General features: G+C 41.2%; 4 protein-coding genes across 6 annotated transcripts; 1 reads left to right on the top strand and 3 right to left on the bottom strand.

The window, feature by feature from the left end:
- Window positions 1-502: 502 nt before the first annotated feature.
- On the bottom strand, window positions 503-3,194 carry LOC108601839 (TBC1 domain family member whacked). 3 transcript variants are annotated; one of them, XM_017989782.2, is made up of 4 exons: window positions 2,902-3,193; window positions 1,852-2,073; window positions 1,425-1,789; window positions 503-1,369 (listed from the first exon to the last, which is right to left on the bottom strand). In XM_017989782.2, exons 2-4 carry the CDS (start codon window positions 2,056-2,058, stop codon window positions 850-852), a joined length of 1,092 nt encoding a protein of 363 aa, XP_017845271.1. In that variant the 5' UTR covers window positions 2,059-2,073; window positions 2,902-3,193; the 3' UTR covers window positions 503-849. The 3 variants fall into 3 exon arrangements, with proteins under 3 accessions (XP_017845271.1, XP_017845273.1, XP_017845272.1); XM_017989784.2 differs by having other exon boundaries at window positions 850-1,369; window positions 1,852-2,140; window positions 2,902-3,194; XM_017989783.2 differs by having other exon boundaries at window positions 850-1,369; window positions 1,852-2,094; window positions 2,902-3,194.
- A 1,452-nt stretch (window positions 3,195-4,646) lies between these two features.
- On the bottom strand, window positions 4,647-7,616 carry LOC108601891 (GPI ethanolamine phosphate transferase 1). The gene is made up of 2 exons (XM_017989866.1): window positions 6,851-7,616; window positions 4,647-6,792 (listed from the first exon to the last, which is right to left on the bottom strand). The coding sequence occupies exons 1-2, from the start codon at window positions 7,575-7,577 to the stop codon at window positions 5,039-5,041; spliced, it is 2,481 nt and encodes an 826-aa protein (XP_017845355.1). The 5' UTR covers window positions 7,578-7,616; the 3' UTR covers window positions 4,647-5,038.
- A 333-nt stretch (window positions 7,617-7,949) lies between these two features.
- Window positions 7,950-10,981, top strand: LOC108603676 (GPI ethanolamine phosphate transferase 1). Its single transcript, XM_017992680.2, has 3 exons — window positions 7,950-8,357; window positions 8,413-8,898; window positions 8,951-10,981. The coding sequence occupies exons 1-3, from the start codon at window positions 8,051-8,053 to the stop codon at window positions 10,873-10,875; spliced, it is 2,718 nt and encodes a 905-aa protein (XP_017848169.1). The 5' UTR covers window positions 7,950-8,050; the 3' UTR covers window positions 10,876-10,981.
- Window positions 10,982-11,012: 31 nt separating this feature from the next.
- Window positions 11,013-14,593, bottom strand: LOC108603677 (probable multidrug resistance-associated protein lethal(2)03659). Its single transcript, XM_033294240.1, has 4 exons — window positions 14,492-14,593; window positions 12,860-14,436; window positions 11,166-12,804; window positions 11,013-11,104 (listed from the first exon to the last, which is right to left on the bottom strand). The coding sequence occupies exons 1-4, from the start codon at window positions 14,501-14,503 to the stop codon at window positions 11,069-11,071; spliced, it is 3,264 nt and encodes a 1,087-aa protein (XP_033150131.1). The 5' UTR covers window positions 14,504-14,593; the 3' UTR covers window positions 11,013-11,068.
- Between the last annotated feature and the right edge of the window lie 103 nt (window positions 14,594-14,696).

Here is a 14,696-nt window from a genome sequence, read left to right as displayed (position 1 = left end):
TTACTCTTAAAGTTTAACTAGCTTTAATATTTAATAAATGAAACCAAAATGTGAGTTTTTAAAAAAATTTTTTTTTATTAGTAAAAGTGATTTGGTTTCTAATATAATTAATAATTTTGCCTAAATATACCCCCGAAAACGACCCCCACAAAGTTTCCACATCATAAATGTTAATAATATTATATCGTTCTCTTTTTTGTATATGAATGTTTGCCTGCATCAACAATATACTTATATATACCATTTGATTGTTTTTCGGGAATTAGTAAACACGATTTCGCATGTTCAACATTATAGAAAATTAAAGATTTAAACAGAATGCATCTGAGGTTGGTTTTCGAGCAGCTGCCAACGAAATGTTTGATATAGATAATAATACGATATGTATATATAGATAGATAGTAAGACATAAAGCTAAAATCTTCCAATGTTATAGAATTCAATAAATAAATTTAATAATAATAAATCAAATACTTTTAAAAAGCATAAACAAATTGCACGCATATAATAATTGCAAATCTTTCATATGTATTAAATTAAAACAAAAGCTTCCAACTTATTAAGTATGTACGATAATAAACAAATTCTAATACGTTTCGTATGCGCATGGAATGAATGTGGTTTTTGTTTTCTAATTGACTGTTGACTAAACAGTTGCATTTTAGTCTGAAGTTTAATGAAAATTTCAGTTCCCGTCAATTTGTGCACACTTTCAAATTGTTTGTGTGTATCGATGTATATATATATATATATATATGTGTGTGTTTAGTAACAAATGGTTGTTGTTTTATGTATGCATGTACGTAATATTTAATAGTTATTGTTTACTTTTGTGCACTCCGTGTGTGCTCACAATGTGGGCATATTGCGTCTGCCATTGCTGCTGCTTGTGCTGGCATCAGCCTCCTGCTGTGCCTTTTGCTTGGCACGTCGTGCCTTCTGACGCGTATGTTCAATTTGAAAGTCCTCGACGCGCAAATTCAGTCGCATCATGTTGTTGATAATGAACTCCTCTTCCATAATATGCTCCGGCGGCGAGCGAAGTACGCCCAACGTTTCACACAAGCCAGTGCATGTTTTGCGCACCTTGTGTCGACTAAGTGAGGCGCCAATAATCACCAGCGCCACCTTGAATATGACACGTATACCCTCGGCGAGAAAGCAATCCCACACACGCAACAAAGTCTCCCAAGGTAAAGTGCGCGTCATGGCGCACAGGAACCAATCTGTCATATAAAGCAATGGTTCGACTTTGTGCTTTTGCAGGTGTCGGTAGACTGGCGGGCAGGTTTTCTTTAGCAGACCCTCCAGAATACCCGCATCGTTTTGTATCACTTCGAGGCCAGGTATAAAATAGTCCTGCAAGTAGCTGGAACATGATTATTTTAAGCAACTGCCGCGTAAATTAAATGCAAATAACTTACACATCACATACGCTCACAAATACCCAGAAGGCATCCTCAGCCGGCAGGTGCATAAGCAGGAATGCGGCAATTGGTGCCTGCGCTTGGCAGAAGCCTACTTTGGGATTATAAATCGAATACGCTTTCAGCACATTAAAGAGCTCGATCTGTCCCACTTTATCCTCGTCCAGAAACATTTCGTGAAATGGAAACTGACGATGTTTATCCTTTTTAATCTCCTCAATGGTGGCAGGATTGCCAGGCTTTTCCAACAGTTCGCTGTACACTTTAGGATTTTTCAATTTCAGCAAATAGGCGCCAGATAAATAGAACCAAGCCTTGGGACGCACCGACTTCGGTATGCCCTTGCGGCATCTGTCGCGTATCTGTAGATACAAAAAATGAAGATTAATAAAATAATTAAATTTTATGCATATGTTGTGCATACCTTTTTGTAATTTTTAGACATATATATGGACCAGTTGTCAATCATATACAGCCATTTCTTTTCCCGTGCTATTATCTGTGCCTTTGACAGTGGCTCCTTGGGCTTCTCTGTACGCTGAAATCCGCCGTAGAAGCCATTGCGATCTGGGCAACTTGAAACTGTGGAGCATAACGAGATGGTATCCAAAGCGCGCCCTGCTGTTGCCATCTCTGCTCACTGTGCCTAACCAGAACGATAACGAAACTAAATCCATAAAATATTACATCTCAAATACGCCCACCAAAAACAGCTTTGCAATTGTATATGTAAATTCACATGTAAATAAGAACAAGTAGGTAGATCAATTGAAAGAGCGTCCCACTGAGAGTGAGAGTGAGAGAGCGTACACTGTCCAAGACAATTTGCATTAATAATGTGTTTTGTCTGTCTGTCGGCTTATGCACAATGAAAAACTGCGCAATTAAGTACCATCAATTGGTGTTTTTGTTGCTCGCTCTCTATGTTTTTGTACAAATATAAGCTTTGGTCGTATTTAGTACAATTTGGCAGAATTACTCATACGCATACAAATATTTTTGGTTGTTTATTTATTTATAACATTGTCATATCTGTAGTAGTAGAGAATTTCACTGTACAAATCGCCTTGAACATTTTAGTATGCCACCTAAGGCACATTTACTTTGTTATTATGTATGTATGTATGTATATGCTTGTATGTACACAAATCAGGGACACGAGCACAACTGCACAGTGTATAACAACTGTTTTGATCATTTAGTCATTATAAAATTGATTTATATTTATCAGAAATAATAAGTACATTAATTTCTAACTCTATGGACCTCAACTCTTCAATTTCAAAAGGTCTCAAATACAAAACACATTGTCGAAAGCTCTTTTAGAGGCAATACTTTATCTATGTACGTTAGTTTGATAAACCGAAAGTTTCATTGAGTAATAATACACACATACTCGTACAATTGTTATTATTAACAGTGTAGGTTCTGCTTCGACCCCGCCTCCATACATTCAGATACACTTTTTGCTTACCTTAACTTGTTCTCACTCTCTGCCTATATTAATCTTGTTGTTGTTGTTGCTTCTGCGGTCGTTGTCGTGGAATGCGCAATTGTTGTTTTCACATGAACTTTCTATGCTTTCTTATGTTTTTCTCTTTTTGTTGTTGTACACTTTGCGCTCGCACAAATATGATGCACTGCACTCACTCACTTATTGTGTTGCTCTTTTCCAATTGAATTTTTGTTTATTTCCGTTGCAAATTGGAAAGGGTGAGGGTGGGGTAGCCATTGCAAGAGTTATTTACGCGACGCGGCACGGGCACACTTGGCATATTGTAGTGGTGGTGGATTTGTTATTATTTTATTACCTATCGATGTTATTTTACCTTATCGATGTTTTATATATTATAATATTTATATATCAACATCATTACTGATCTCTGTAAATAGGGTTAATAATAACAAATTGGTTTTTTTTACTCATCAAAAGTGTTGTAAGTTGATTTTGAACAAACATCGATATCGGCGACAATATGCAACTTTGGAGACTTTTACAAGACTTTCTTCTCGATATTTAACTATGTTAGCGCTAGAGATGAAACAGTTCTTTAATATCCTTAGCAAGTTTCATTGGCGCTTTTTTCGAATGTTTTAAAACCATTTGTACAACCAAAGTTTCTTCGCTTATGTTGCAAGGGTAGCCTCTAGGCTGCGGCTTACGATATGGTAAGGGCTCATGTACAACCTTAATCGATGGATCATCGCTAATGACCAGATTCGCTACAGCATCATGTCCTCATCGACCGGTTCAAAAATCGTCTCTATGCCGACGCACTCTTCGTCTTGTAATGTTTGAATGTAAACAACATTAACAGCTGACAATTGGAAGATCCAGGCAGGCGCAACAATTTGACGATCAAAAGTAAATGATTGGACGGATTGTGGAGTAGGTGATGGGTGAAGAGCAAATACAAACGGATCTGTGAAAACTGAGAGATTTGTTGAAGGTGCAATTGGACATTCATCTGAGGTCACCACAGTTAAAAAATAATAAGAAATATTTGCAAAAAAATGGTTGAAAAATTAATATTAATATTCACAAGAGTATCTTTTTGCATCCAAATATTTTCTCCAAAAAATCTAAAAAAAAAAACAGCTAAGAAAAAACCAGTGTTACAGAAAAAGAAAAGTTAAGTGCGAATGAATACAACCATTTTTAATCATTAGTTTTTTATTATTAGTTACATTAGTTAATTACACTATATATATATAAATAATAAATTGTGCAATCGCTTGCGTTTACGTTTCAACATGTAGTTTAGGGTTGCCCTCTTATTAGATTCTCTAAATTCCAATTCGTGAGCAGCCACCCTCAAACTGCAGAGCAGTAGTTCTAAAACTGCTGATAGGTGGTGTATAATACCACTAAGCATCCAACATGCTTAGTGATAATACTCACAAAATTTTGCGTTTATTGAGCATGGTAACCTTAAAAATGAGCGCGTAATTTTTGGAAACATTGGCAGAACTTTTTTTGTACAATAATGAGACAAATTATTTTATGTGACGACCAACGATTGTAAGAAGAAAAACTTATGGTTATTTATTGTTCATGTTTTTTGAATTTTTTGATTCCAAATAAATGATCAGTTTTGGACAAATTACAATAGGTTTGATATAATGATATTTGGATAATTTCATTAATATACAACATAAACCTTTATTTAAAATAAGTATTCTAAGCATTGAGAGGTTTTATAAAATGTAAGTCTTAGTTTCAATTTATTTGATTTTATCACTTATAGTAATTTACTACATTTACATTTAGACGCATTTTTGTGTAGCATTGTATAGTATGTTGCGTTTAATATTAATGTCATTATCAAATTCAATGGGGCGGTCATCTCAAGCTGTTTTCTTTTTTACGTATATAATCTTTTTCAAAACTCTTTTCCATTACCGAAATATAAAAGAGTATAAAAACTGCCCATCGTTTGTATAGTAATTGGATATGATTCATTTTAAACATTTTGGCGTTAATAATAGAGTTCTTATCAGAAAGTAAAGGTAAACTTGCTCTCCCAGCAGTAGTATAATCCAATTTTTTTTTAGAAATGGCAAAGCGTATTAAAACGACATTTATTAGTAGAATGTTTTGATATTTCTAGTTAGTAATTATAAGCATTCCATTTGGGCAAACGCAAAGAACTTTTCACACTTGCGCCTAATATCGTATGAGATACCAAACATAGTATTAATAATACAAATGGTAAAATCTGTACAATAACAAAATGCCCAATTCTTTCTAAGATTTCCCACCAGTAGCCGGAATCACGTAATCGAAATAAGAAGAATAAAGCCATGGAGTTGCTTAAAATGAGTAGCTTCTGAAATATGCGACGACGTAAGGACCAAAAATCAGCGCAATTAGTGCTAATTACACAAATTATCATGAGCAGCGGCAGTAGTAACTTTAGGATAATGAGTAATATATTTATAAACGTCGAGTAGCAGCCAAACCCTGTAAATCGCATGTAAAATCGAAATCCATCAATAGCCATAATATCGCCAATTACAAAAAATGAGTAGTAGCTGTATAAGAACAAATGAATTGCCTGGGCACGAGGGCTTAAAGCTGTGTGGCGCTCGTTCTTCAGATATAGTCCCAATTGTAGCTCTAGGCAAAGTGACTGTATGACCACAGCTTCATAGGATGTGCAGATTAACGCGTATACTGTGCTAAGATTGTACAGGATAGTTTGCATGCCATTTTGGATGTCACGCGGATAAAGCACATAGCATAAATAGGCACGAGCTATAAAATGCATCATCCAGGGCTGTGGACTATAGATAACATGCAGAACGGCTGTTACTAGTACAAGGACATTGCAAAGCAGATTATTTCGGCGCATTTTGCGCAAGGAGCCACTGAACAGTGGTTGCGCTAGGGTTACTAATAGGCTGATTACAAGTATAGAACGATGACTGTAGCCCAGTGACGGCGGAATCCAACATAATCCTGTGAGTGCGCTTACCAATGACAGCCATAAGTAGAACTTGCGAGAACGTAGCAAAAAGCTGCGGCGGTTGTAGTAGCAGTTGTATCCAAAATATAGAGCAGCTATATACCTGCGCTGAAAGAAGCCACTGGTACAGCACAAGGCGAATAATATGAGCCCCGTCGATTGGCGGCAGGATAATCCCTTGGAGCCTTTTGCCCGCGTCCTTTGCGCCAGTGTCCAAATAAGTGCAGGCAACAAAAACACTGCGCTCATCAGCCAGGATAGGCGCTGCAGAAGTACAAGTAAAAGTAGGAAAAAGCTCAAGCTGTACACGACGCAGGATAGCTTGGAACGACGACTACTTGGCGAAGGTGGTAGCGAACGTAACTGATGCAGTCTGCCCATAAAAGCACAGGCGGTGGCAAACAGCATTCCACGTCGATAATAACCCTTGTAAAATGCCAGGCAATCTAAAATAGTTGGCACATAGTTGCTGCTGTACTCTTTGAGCGCTAGATAACGCTGTTGTTCCCACAATAGATTGCAGCTGAAGATGAAGTTGTCCATCAGCGCCAGTGTCAACCAGTGGCTGGACATCAGTTTAGAAAATACTCCACGCTGCTGTAGCCGGACTACATGTGCCGCTTGGTGTATTAGCTGTAAAGCATTTTTATATGATGCATCCGCCTCTAAGCGACTGCTGGCATTAATAAGTTCCACAGGCAAGCGTCCTTGATTAGCTGTGGGCGGCGACAGACCCAATAGTGTGCTCATTAAAGGGGTTAGCTGTACTTGCTGTAAGACCTGCAATGGTAGGCGTTTACCTAACTCATTGGCCATAAAACTGCGGCCTGGACTCTGTTCTATATACGGTATAGCAGCTCCCCATAGATAAAAGGGAGTTTCGGCTTGCATCTGGCCTAAATGTAAGCAATAATTGTGAACCAAGAAAAGTATTCATTTTTAATTGTAGCTTACCATCTGAGGTCAGTAAATAGCTGGTGAGACCATCTGGAAAAGCTCTTTCCATTCCTTGATAAGCCCGCCAGACGTTATACTGCGTCGAGTTTAGAGTCTCGCGATATCTTTTCGAATGTTTTAAGCTCAAGAGTTGCACTAGCAGCACCATTGGCTTCGTCTTTTGCAGCAATGTAGCTTCATTGCTTAGAAAATCGTTCAGAGACTGTAAAACCCAATCATCCAGTTGATAGCCTGTTATATGACTTGGTATAACACCTGCCTTATATAACTGTGGAAATTTCTCAAAGAATTCTTGAGATGCCCAGACATAGCTTAATACATCTTGATTGAATGTAACACAGTTGACTTCTTGTCTTGACCATAGTGACCGTAGCAAAGTTGCCGGTGTCTGATACAAACCGCAGAATAGATCCACATATCCGGAAGATTTTAAACTGGGCGCTAGTGAGCGCGTTACACCCACTTGTCCTTGCTGCTGGAAAAGTTCTCGTAAATGCGGAACATTGCTGCAGCCCTGCTCGAAGAATGCTTTAGAACGCAGATCATCGACAAGAAATACCACAAGTCGATTTGCTGGTGTTGGCTTGACCAAATTCAATTGCGGCTCCAAGTTTGGTGCGTTGGTGGATTGAAAGAAAATTACATACGCTGTGGCTAGCAACATAATCTGCAAAATTAGCGCACACAATGGAATGTTATGTTTTCCATAATGGAAATGTAACATTTTAACGATATTTTTCTCTGATTTTCAATATTGGTTAAACATCAATTACTTTGACATACAAAAACTGGGTATTTCATATTATTTAAATTTACATTGAAATTTTAACTCTAATATTAATTATCTAATATTAAATATAATATTTCAAAGCGTGGGGGTAGGTACAGACAAGGGGGTCAGATGCAGGTGTGATTAAAATGAATGTTAAAATGTATACTGTCCAAGGTATAATAACTGCACTCTAAAGTACACCCTGGCTACTCTCATGCTTGGAACATTTACGGATAACTAACTTAAAAGCATATAGTTAGCCGAGACATATTCTTCAAGTCAGCCAGCAATGTAATGTTATTATTTTTAGGATTAGTTCAAAGCATACGTTTTACAGTGTTAGATTGGCAAAAATATACTTCAACAAAAATATATACATTTGTTTATAGATAATATTGCATTTTTTGTTTGCATATGAAACAAACATGTGGAAAGTTGTGGCTGTATTGCTACATTTAGCTATACTCGGCTTTATGCTGATGATCTATTTCCGATCAAGCATTATCAGTGGAATACAACCGCAGTTAACGCACCGCGAATTGGGACTGAAGCCGCCAGCAGACCGACTCGTTGTCTTCTTAACCGATGGATTTCGTGCTGAATCGTTTTTTTCGAATAAATGTAGCTCAGTGCCGCAGCTACAAGGAATATTCATGGAACAGGGTCTGGTGGGCATAGCACGCGCTTGTGCACCCACACAATCTCGACCAGGACACATTGCCATTTTTGGTGGTAAGAGGCTTCAGCTGGCTAATGTCGGCTGATGTTAATGAACTCATCTTTCCAGGCTTTGCCGAGACCTTTCATGACCCTTCGGCAGCTTTAACAAATTTCAAAAAAAAACTCACAGTATTTGATACGGTATTCAATCGCACAATGGGCGGCACTTGGGGCTGGGGTGGCACTGATATTGCAAATATATTTCGACCACTGCCCGATGGCGGCAATCCGTTGCGCTTTGAAACATATACTAATCTTGATTTTACGGGCAGATTTCAGGCAGATCAGTGGGTATTCGGTCGTGTACAAAGCTTCTTCGCCAATCCAGAAAAAGTCAAGTTAATGAATAGTAAAGTACCGACGTTATTTTATATATATCTTGGCGATATCGACGTTGCTGGGCATGCAGTTAAGCCGAACTCGAAAGAGTATTGGAAAACAGTTAACAAAACGCTCAATGGCGTTGTACAAACGTACAAACTTTTTGAGAGAATCTTTAAGGATAAGCGTACTGTTTACTTATTGACATCCGATCATGGCATGCGTGACTCGGGTGAGTTAACGAAACATCAGTTGCATTTTATGTATACAAAATCTTGTTGTAGGCTCCCATGGCGGCAGCACCTCTGACGAAATCCATGTTCCCTTCTTTTTTTGGGGAGCTGGCATCAATCGCGTGGGTCCCCACAATGGATTAACCTTTGCGGCAAACAGCAGAGGCGATGTTCTGCCGCTGCATGATTTGGAACAAATCCAATTGGCTCCACTTATGTCCGCACTAATCGGCCTGCCGCCGCCAATGAATAACATGGCGCTGCTACCACAGGGCTACATGAATGTGAGCGTGGAGTACGAGGCGATATCGATGCATTTGAATACCTTGCAATTGCTGGCTCAGGTGCGGCAGATCTACAAGACACAACATCACGGAATATTATCGAAATGGCTGCCAAGATACCAGCTATTGGATGGACAACGCGTAGCGCGCTATAAGTTAAAGTTTGCCAAAGCTATGGAGCAGCAGTGCTACTTGTCGGCCTTGGAATTGAGCCGACAAATGGGCAAGCGAGCGCTGGAGTGCCTGGTGTACTACAGAGATTACTATCACATACCGCTGCTGGTGGGTCTGGCAATCGCATCTATAGGCGTCTTCTGTTTCCTCATTGCCAGCCAATCGCGTCAGCCCGTCAAAGCGCGCAACTGGACGTTTTTAACCATAAGCAGCGCGGTGTTTCTTTCACTGGAGCTGCTGGTCGCTGTGCTGTTGTATTTGCAGCATGTGCCCTGCTGGATAAGCTTCTATTTCCTGTTGCCATTACCCATTTGGTGGTTGGCTCTAGGTGCGCATGTTCCTGGTGAGCCACTGATGCGCGCACCCATTATACAGCTGCTGTGGATATTTGCCGCTTCTGCACTGCTAGTCAGCAGCTTCTTTTATCCACACTGCATAGCCTGGGTCTATTTGGCGGCGATGGTTGCGCATAATCGTCGTGGATTCGCCAAGCCTTCGGTAAAGTTTTTTGTCTGGCTCGGCCTGGTGGTGCTGCTAACGGCCTGCGCCGCCTATGGTCCAGATCTTGGCTACAACCATCCATTTATACTCTACTTCTCAATGGTGCTGACCATGCTGCGTCCGCTGGTGTTGAACGAACGTCATGCCTGGCATGTCTGGTTGGTGAATGGCAGCATGTTGCTGTTGGGCGCATACGCTGTGGAACAGCGCCGGAATAACGAGCCCATTGACTCCATGTTGCATAGCATTTTCTGGTTCTTTCTATGCTATGCCACCATATCCATACCTTTTGGCAACACAAGCACGCCACAGCAACGCCAGCAGCTGGTGTTGTTCAATCTGAGCACAATTTACACGCTGCTCAGTCTGTCCTGCGAATCGATATTCATACAGATTATGTGCACTGAGTTCTCGCTGGGACTGCAGGTGCACGTAGGCACTAAGGAGCAGCAAAGTGACGAGGAGGATAGCGAGAGCGAGCAGGTGGAGAAACCGGATAAGCCATTGACACCATTGCAGCATGTGCAGAAGAGTTATCTTTGCGCTGGTGCCATACTGCTCTACACGTATTTCTCCAGCATTGCTGTGGGAAACCAGCCCAGCATTACCTCCTATGATCCTAACATAGCACGCATCTTTATCACCGATTATTCCATTACGTTTATTGGCTTCTTGATCGTTTTGAAAATCCTTTTACCCCCGCTCATCATTATAACTACCATGTTTGCGTTTTACAGCTTTGCCCGTCAGAATATTCGTAGCATCCTCGTCTGCATGCTGCTCATCTGCGATGCCATGGGCATTTACTTCTTCATCTTTGTTCGTAACAGCGGCAACTGGTTGGGTGTTCGCGATTCAGTCTCAAATCTATTTGTTGTGCTTGGCATACCCTTGGGACTCGTCTCACTTATCTGGCTGCCTAAATTCTTCCTTAGTGCCATTCCCATGACAATGCTGCCAATGCTGCGCTGGAAAAGCGTCCCACTGCCGACTCACACCGGCCAAAGCGAAGCCTGACGAAGTGTGCTTGACAAAAATTACCATACAAAAAATTATCTAGTGTAATATTTAATAAGTGAAAACATTGATTTGAATCACGGTCAAAAAAAAAACAAGAAATTTAGAAACCGCGTAAAGAAATTGTATTAAAAACATCACGTTAGGTAACAAATGCGACTTTTAAAATTAATTGGGAGTATCATCTAGAGCCCTAAAGAGTATTTGATTTGTCTGCTGCCAAATAAGCCTGAAAACAATTGAAACGAATTAGACAAGTATAACTCCAAGTATATTGAATTTTCATCTACCTTTTCTGCCACCTTGAGCAGGCTTTCGAAGCTCGCATGACCGGTCTCCATTACCATGCTGTGAAAGATTTTCGATTCACTTTGGGTCAACAGTTCATAAGGCGCTCCGAACTCTACCAACTGGCCAGCATCCATAACTAACACCTTATCGGAGTCCATAATTGTGTTTAGGCGATGGGCTATTGTTAGCACTGTGCACTCCCTGAACTTATTCCTGATCGTTGCTTGTATAAGCGCATCTGTTTGTGGATCAACATTCGCTGTGGCCTCGTCCATTACCAGAATGCGATTCTCGCGAAGAATAGCTCGCGCTAGACAGACCAGCTGTCTTTGACCCACGCTAAAGTTAGTGCCTCCTTCGGATATTTTGCTCTGTAAGCCACTTGGTAGCTCGCTGATAACTGGCTTTAACTTTACTGCCTCCAGCGCATCCCACAATTTGGCGTCGCTGTACTCTTCAAAAGGATCGAGATTATAGCGCATGCTACCTGAAAAGAGCACGGGCTCCTGAGGTATGATGGATATCTTGCTGCGCAGGTCATGCAATCCCAGTTCATTTGTGTCGCGACTATCGATGAGGATGGAGCCATCGTTGTAGGACAAACGGAACAGGGCGTTGATGAGCGAAGACTTACCGGCGCCAGTACGACCAACAATGCCCACTTTCTCCATGGGTCTGATCTCGAAGTTGAGCGACTTGAGCACATACTTGGACTGCGGATCGGGAAAGTAGCGTAGACTGAGATCGTCGGCAATAATTTTTCCTTCTTCTGGCCAAGTGTTGGGTGGCTTTTTATCGGGCTTAGATTCATACTCGCCTTCGGGCTCAATCTCATCGTATTCTAAAATACGCTCTACAGCAGTCATTGTTGTATCTAACTCTGCGGATTGCATCATGCCGTACTGAACCATGCCAGCAAGGCTCATGACCTGAGTAATCGCTAGTCCCACCTCGCCCGGTTTTGTGGGCGGATTGATGAAATAATTAATGACGATAATAATTGTATACAAGGTGCAGAAGAAGTCCGTGTAATAGCCAAACGCACGACTTGTGGCCAAGAATGTATAGTAACCAGAACTGTGCAGATCCTGGAGGTTATCGAATTCGGCAATCAGCGATTTCTCAGCACTTAGCGCTCTTATAGTGGAAAGTCCATTTAGAGATGCAGTGAGGTGTGAGTAGACTGGCGATCTAGCCACTGCCTCTAATCTCTTAACATCTCTCGATGCATTTAGATAGAATTCTCGAATATAATAGAATATCACGCCCAAGATTAAAGTGAGAATCATGTAGTAGGGATTGGTAATGCAAATGACCACGACAATGCCCACAAGTAGTAAAAATAATTGCATTACTTCTAGCATAAGTGTGGGCAGAAACTCATCGATTTGGCCCAAATCTTTTGAAAATCTATTCAATATACGCCCAGAGGGATTGGTGTGAAAGAAATACATGGCCGCTCTTATTATGCCCCGGAACATGGCACGGTGTAACTTCGTTGAGCTGCGCATGGCCATTGCATAGAATATAACAGGGCGCAAAACGATGAGAGCAATTGCTGCCACATTTAATGCCGTAAAGTAATATATATCGATCGTATCGGATTCTATACTAGTGCCATTCTTATTCTTATCCACCCTGCAAAGACAGCAAATAAATTAGAGCTTTAAAACACTTGTTGTGACATTCTCACCAGTACGAGAGGAACACATCTGCGCTGGAGACAACAACTTGAGTGCCTATGCATAGAACAATCATAAAAATTATCATAGGCCAGCCACTCCCCGCCGTAAAGTATTCCCTATAAAGACCCAAGCCCACGTTACCCTCTACTCTGGCCTCTGGAGCACCCATAGACGGCAGTTGAGAAATGGACTCTGCCAGAGAGCCAATGGAACTTATGCTGTCTGTGCATGAATTCTGACGACTAATATGGCTTATAAGACGCTTGCGTACAGTAGAATGTGTGTCTTCCGCAATGTCACCAGCAACGCTCACATTGTCCTTTGCAGCCTCATCGGACTTGTTTGGATTCATTAGCAACTGCGCAAAGTCCAAGCCACTGCGCATCATTGAGGCATATGTGCCCATTGCACTGATCTTGCCCTTCTCCATTATGACAATTAGGTCAGCATGTTCCAGAAACTGCAACTGATGTGTGACTAATACAACCAGTTCGCTCTTTAGATAATTTCTCATGCACTGATCGAACAAGTGATGTCCCACATGTGTATCCACCGCGCTGAGAGGATCATCAAGTAAATATATATCCGCACGACGATATACAGCTCGAGCCAAACTGATGCGCGCTTTCTGTCCGCCAGACAAGGAAGCACCACGCTCGCCAACGATCGTCTTATCGCCATGCGGCAGCAGCTCAAAGTCGCGTTCCAGCGCACACTTTTTAACCACAGTGCGGTATCGATGCTTGTTGAGCGCCAAGCCAAACAGAATATTCTGACGCACTGTGCCAGTGAAAAGCCAAGGTTCTTGTGATGCATAAGAGAATCTACCATTGACCTTAAGACTGCCTTGTTCTGCAGGTAATTCACCCAAAATTGACTGTATCAAACTGGATTTGCCTGCTCCGACAGGTCCAATAACAGCTACCAATTGCCTTCTGGTAAGCTTAAGGTTGATGTCCGCTAGCGTGTGCTCCGTAGCTTCGCTGTTCCATTTGGCTTTGAAATCGTTGATTTCAATTAGGGTTTCTGTTTCATTCTCAAGTTTTAAAGGGTCTTTAATAAATCCTTTATCAATATGAAACATTGCATGTGTGCGTATCTCCTCTCGATGCATGAATGTCTCCAGACGCTTGATGGACACTATGATTTCGGCAAACTGTACGATGGCCAATGGAAAGAATTGAGTGACCGTGCGCCGTAGTAAATTATAGTAGGCTGTTATGTAAAAAGCCTCGCCAGCTGTAAGAATGTGACCCAAGAGCACATAGCCCACCAAACTGGCAAAGGTAAAGGTGCGTGAGAGGCACATGCCAAAGGAAATGAGTACGCCACGTATGTAATTGACACTCTTGATACAGCCCATTTCCTTGCAGCGTGTTAGCTCAACTAGTTTGCTGAAGGGTTGCTCCCAGGCATACATCTTTATGACTTGTATACCCGATATGATCTCGTTCATCATACGCACGCGTTCATCCGTGCGCAACGCTGTTATTAGTCGTAGACCCAAAGTCTTTTTGGCCAAAAAGGCTTGCACCGGTAGGAAGAACAGCATGACAGCAACGCCGAAGAGCGCAGCAACTCCAATCTGCAGTGAATGTAAGTAATCTTTTGTGCATTTATGTTATTTATTGATCACTGACCTTTTCATACATTAAATATGTGACTGCCACAAGCTCGAGCGGAGCTAGCCATAGATAATGCACATTGGCCAGCACCGAATCGAAGCGGCCGACATCGTTTGATAGCAGATTCACCACCTGCCCTATTGAAGTATCTCCCAAGGATGTGCGATTCAAACGCAAGGCCTTTCGATATATCAAGCTGCACAGAGCAACGCGCATTTTC

Source organism: Drosophila busckii, chromosome 3R (assembly GCF_011750605.1).
Source record: "Drosophila busckii strain San Diego stock center, stock number 13000-0081.31 chromosome 3R, ASM1175060v1, whole genome shotgun sequence".
Classification (NCBI taxonomy): Eukaryota; Metazoa; Arthropoda; class Insecta; order Diptera; family Drosophilidae; genus Drosophila; species Drosophila busckii.
Note: the sequence above shows the minus strand (reverse complement) of the source record. Positions and strands in the feature narration are given on the sequence as shown.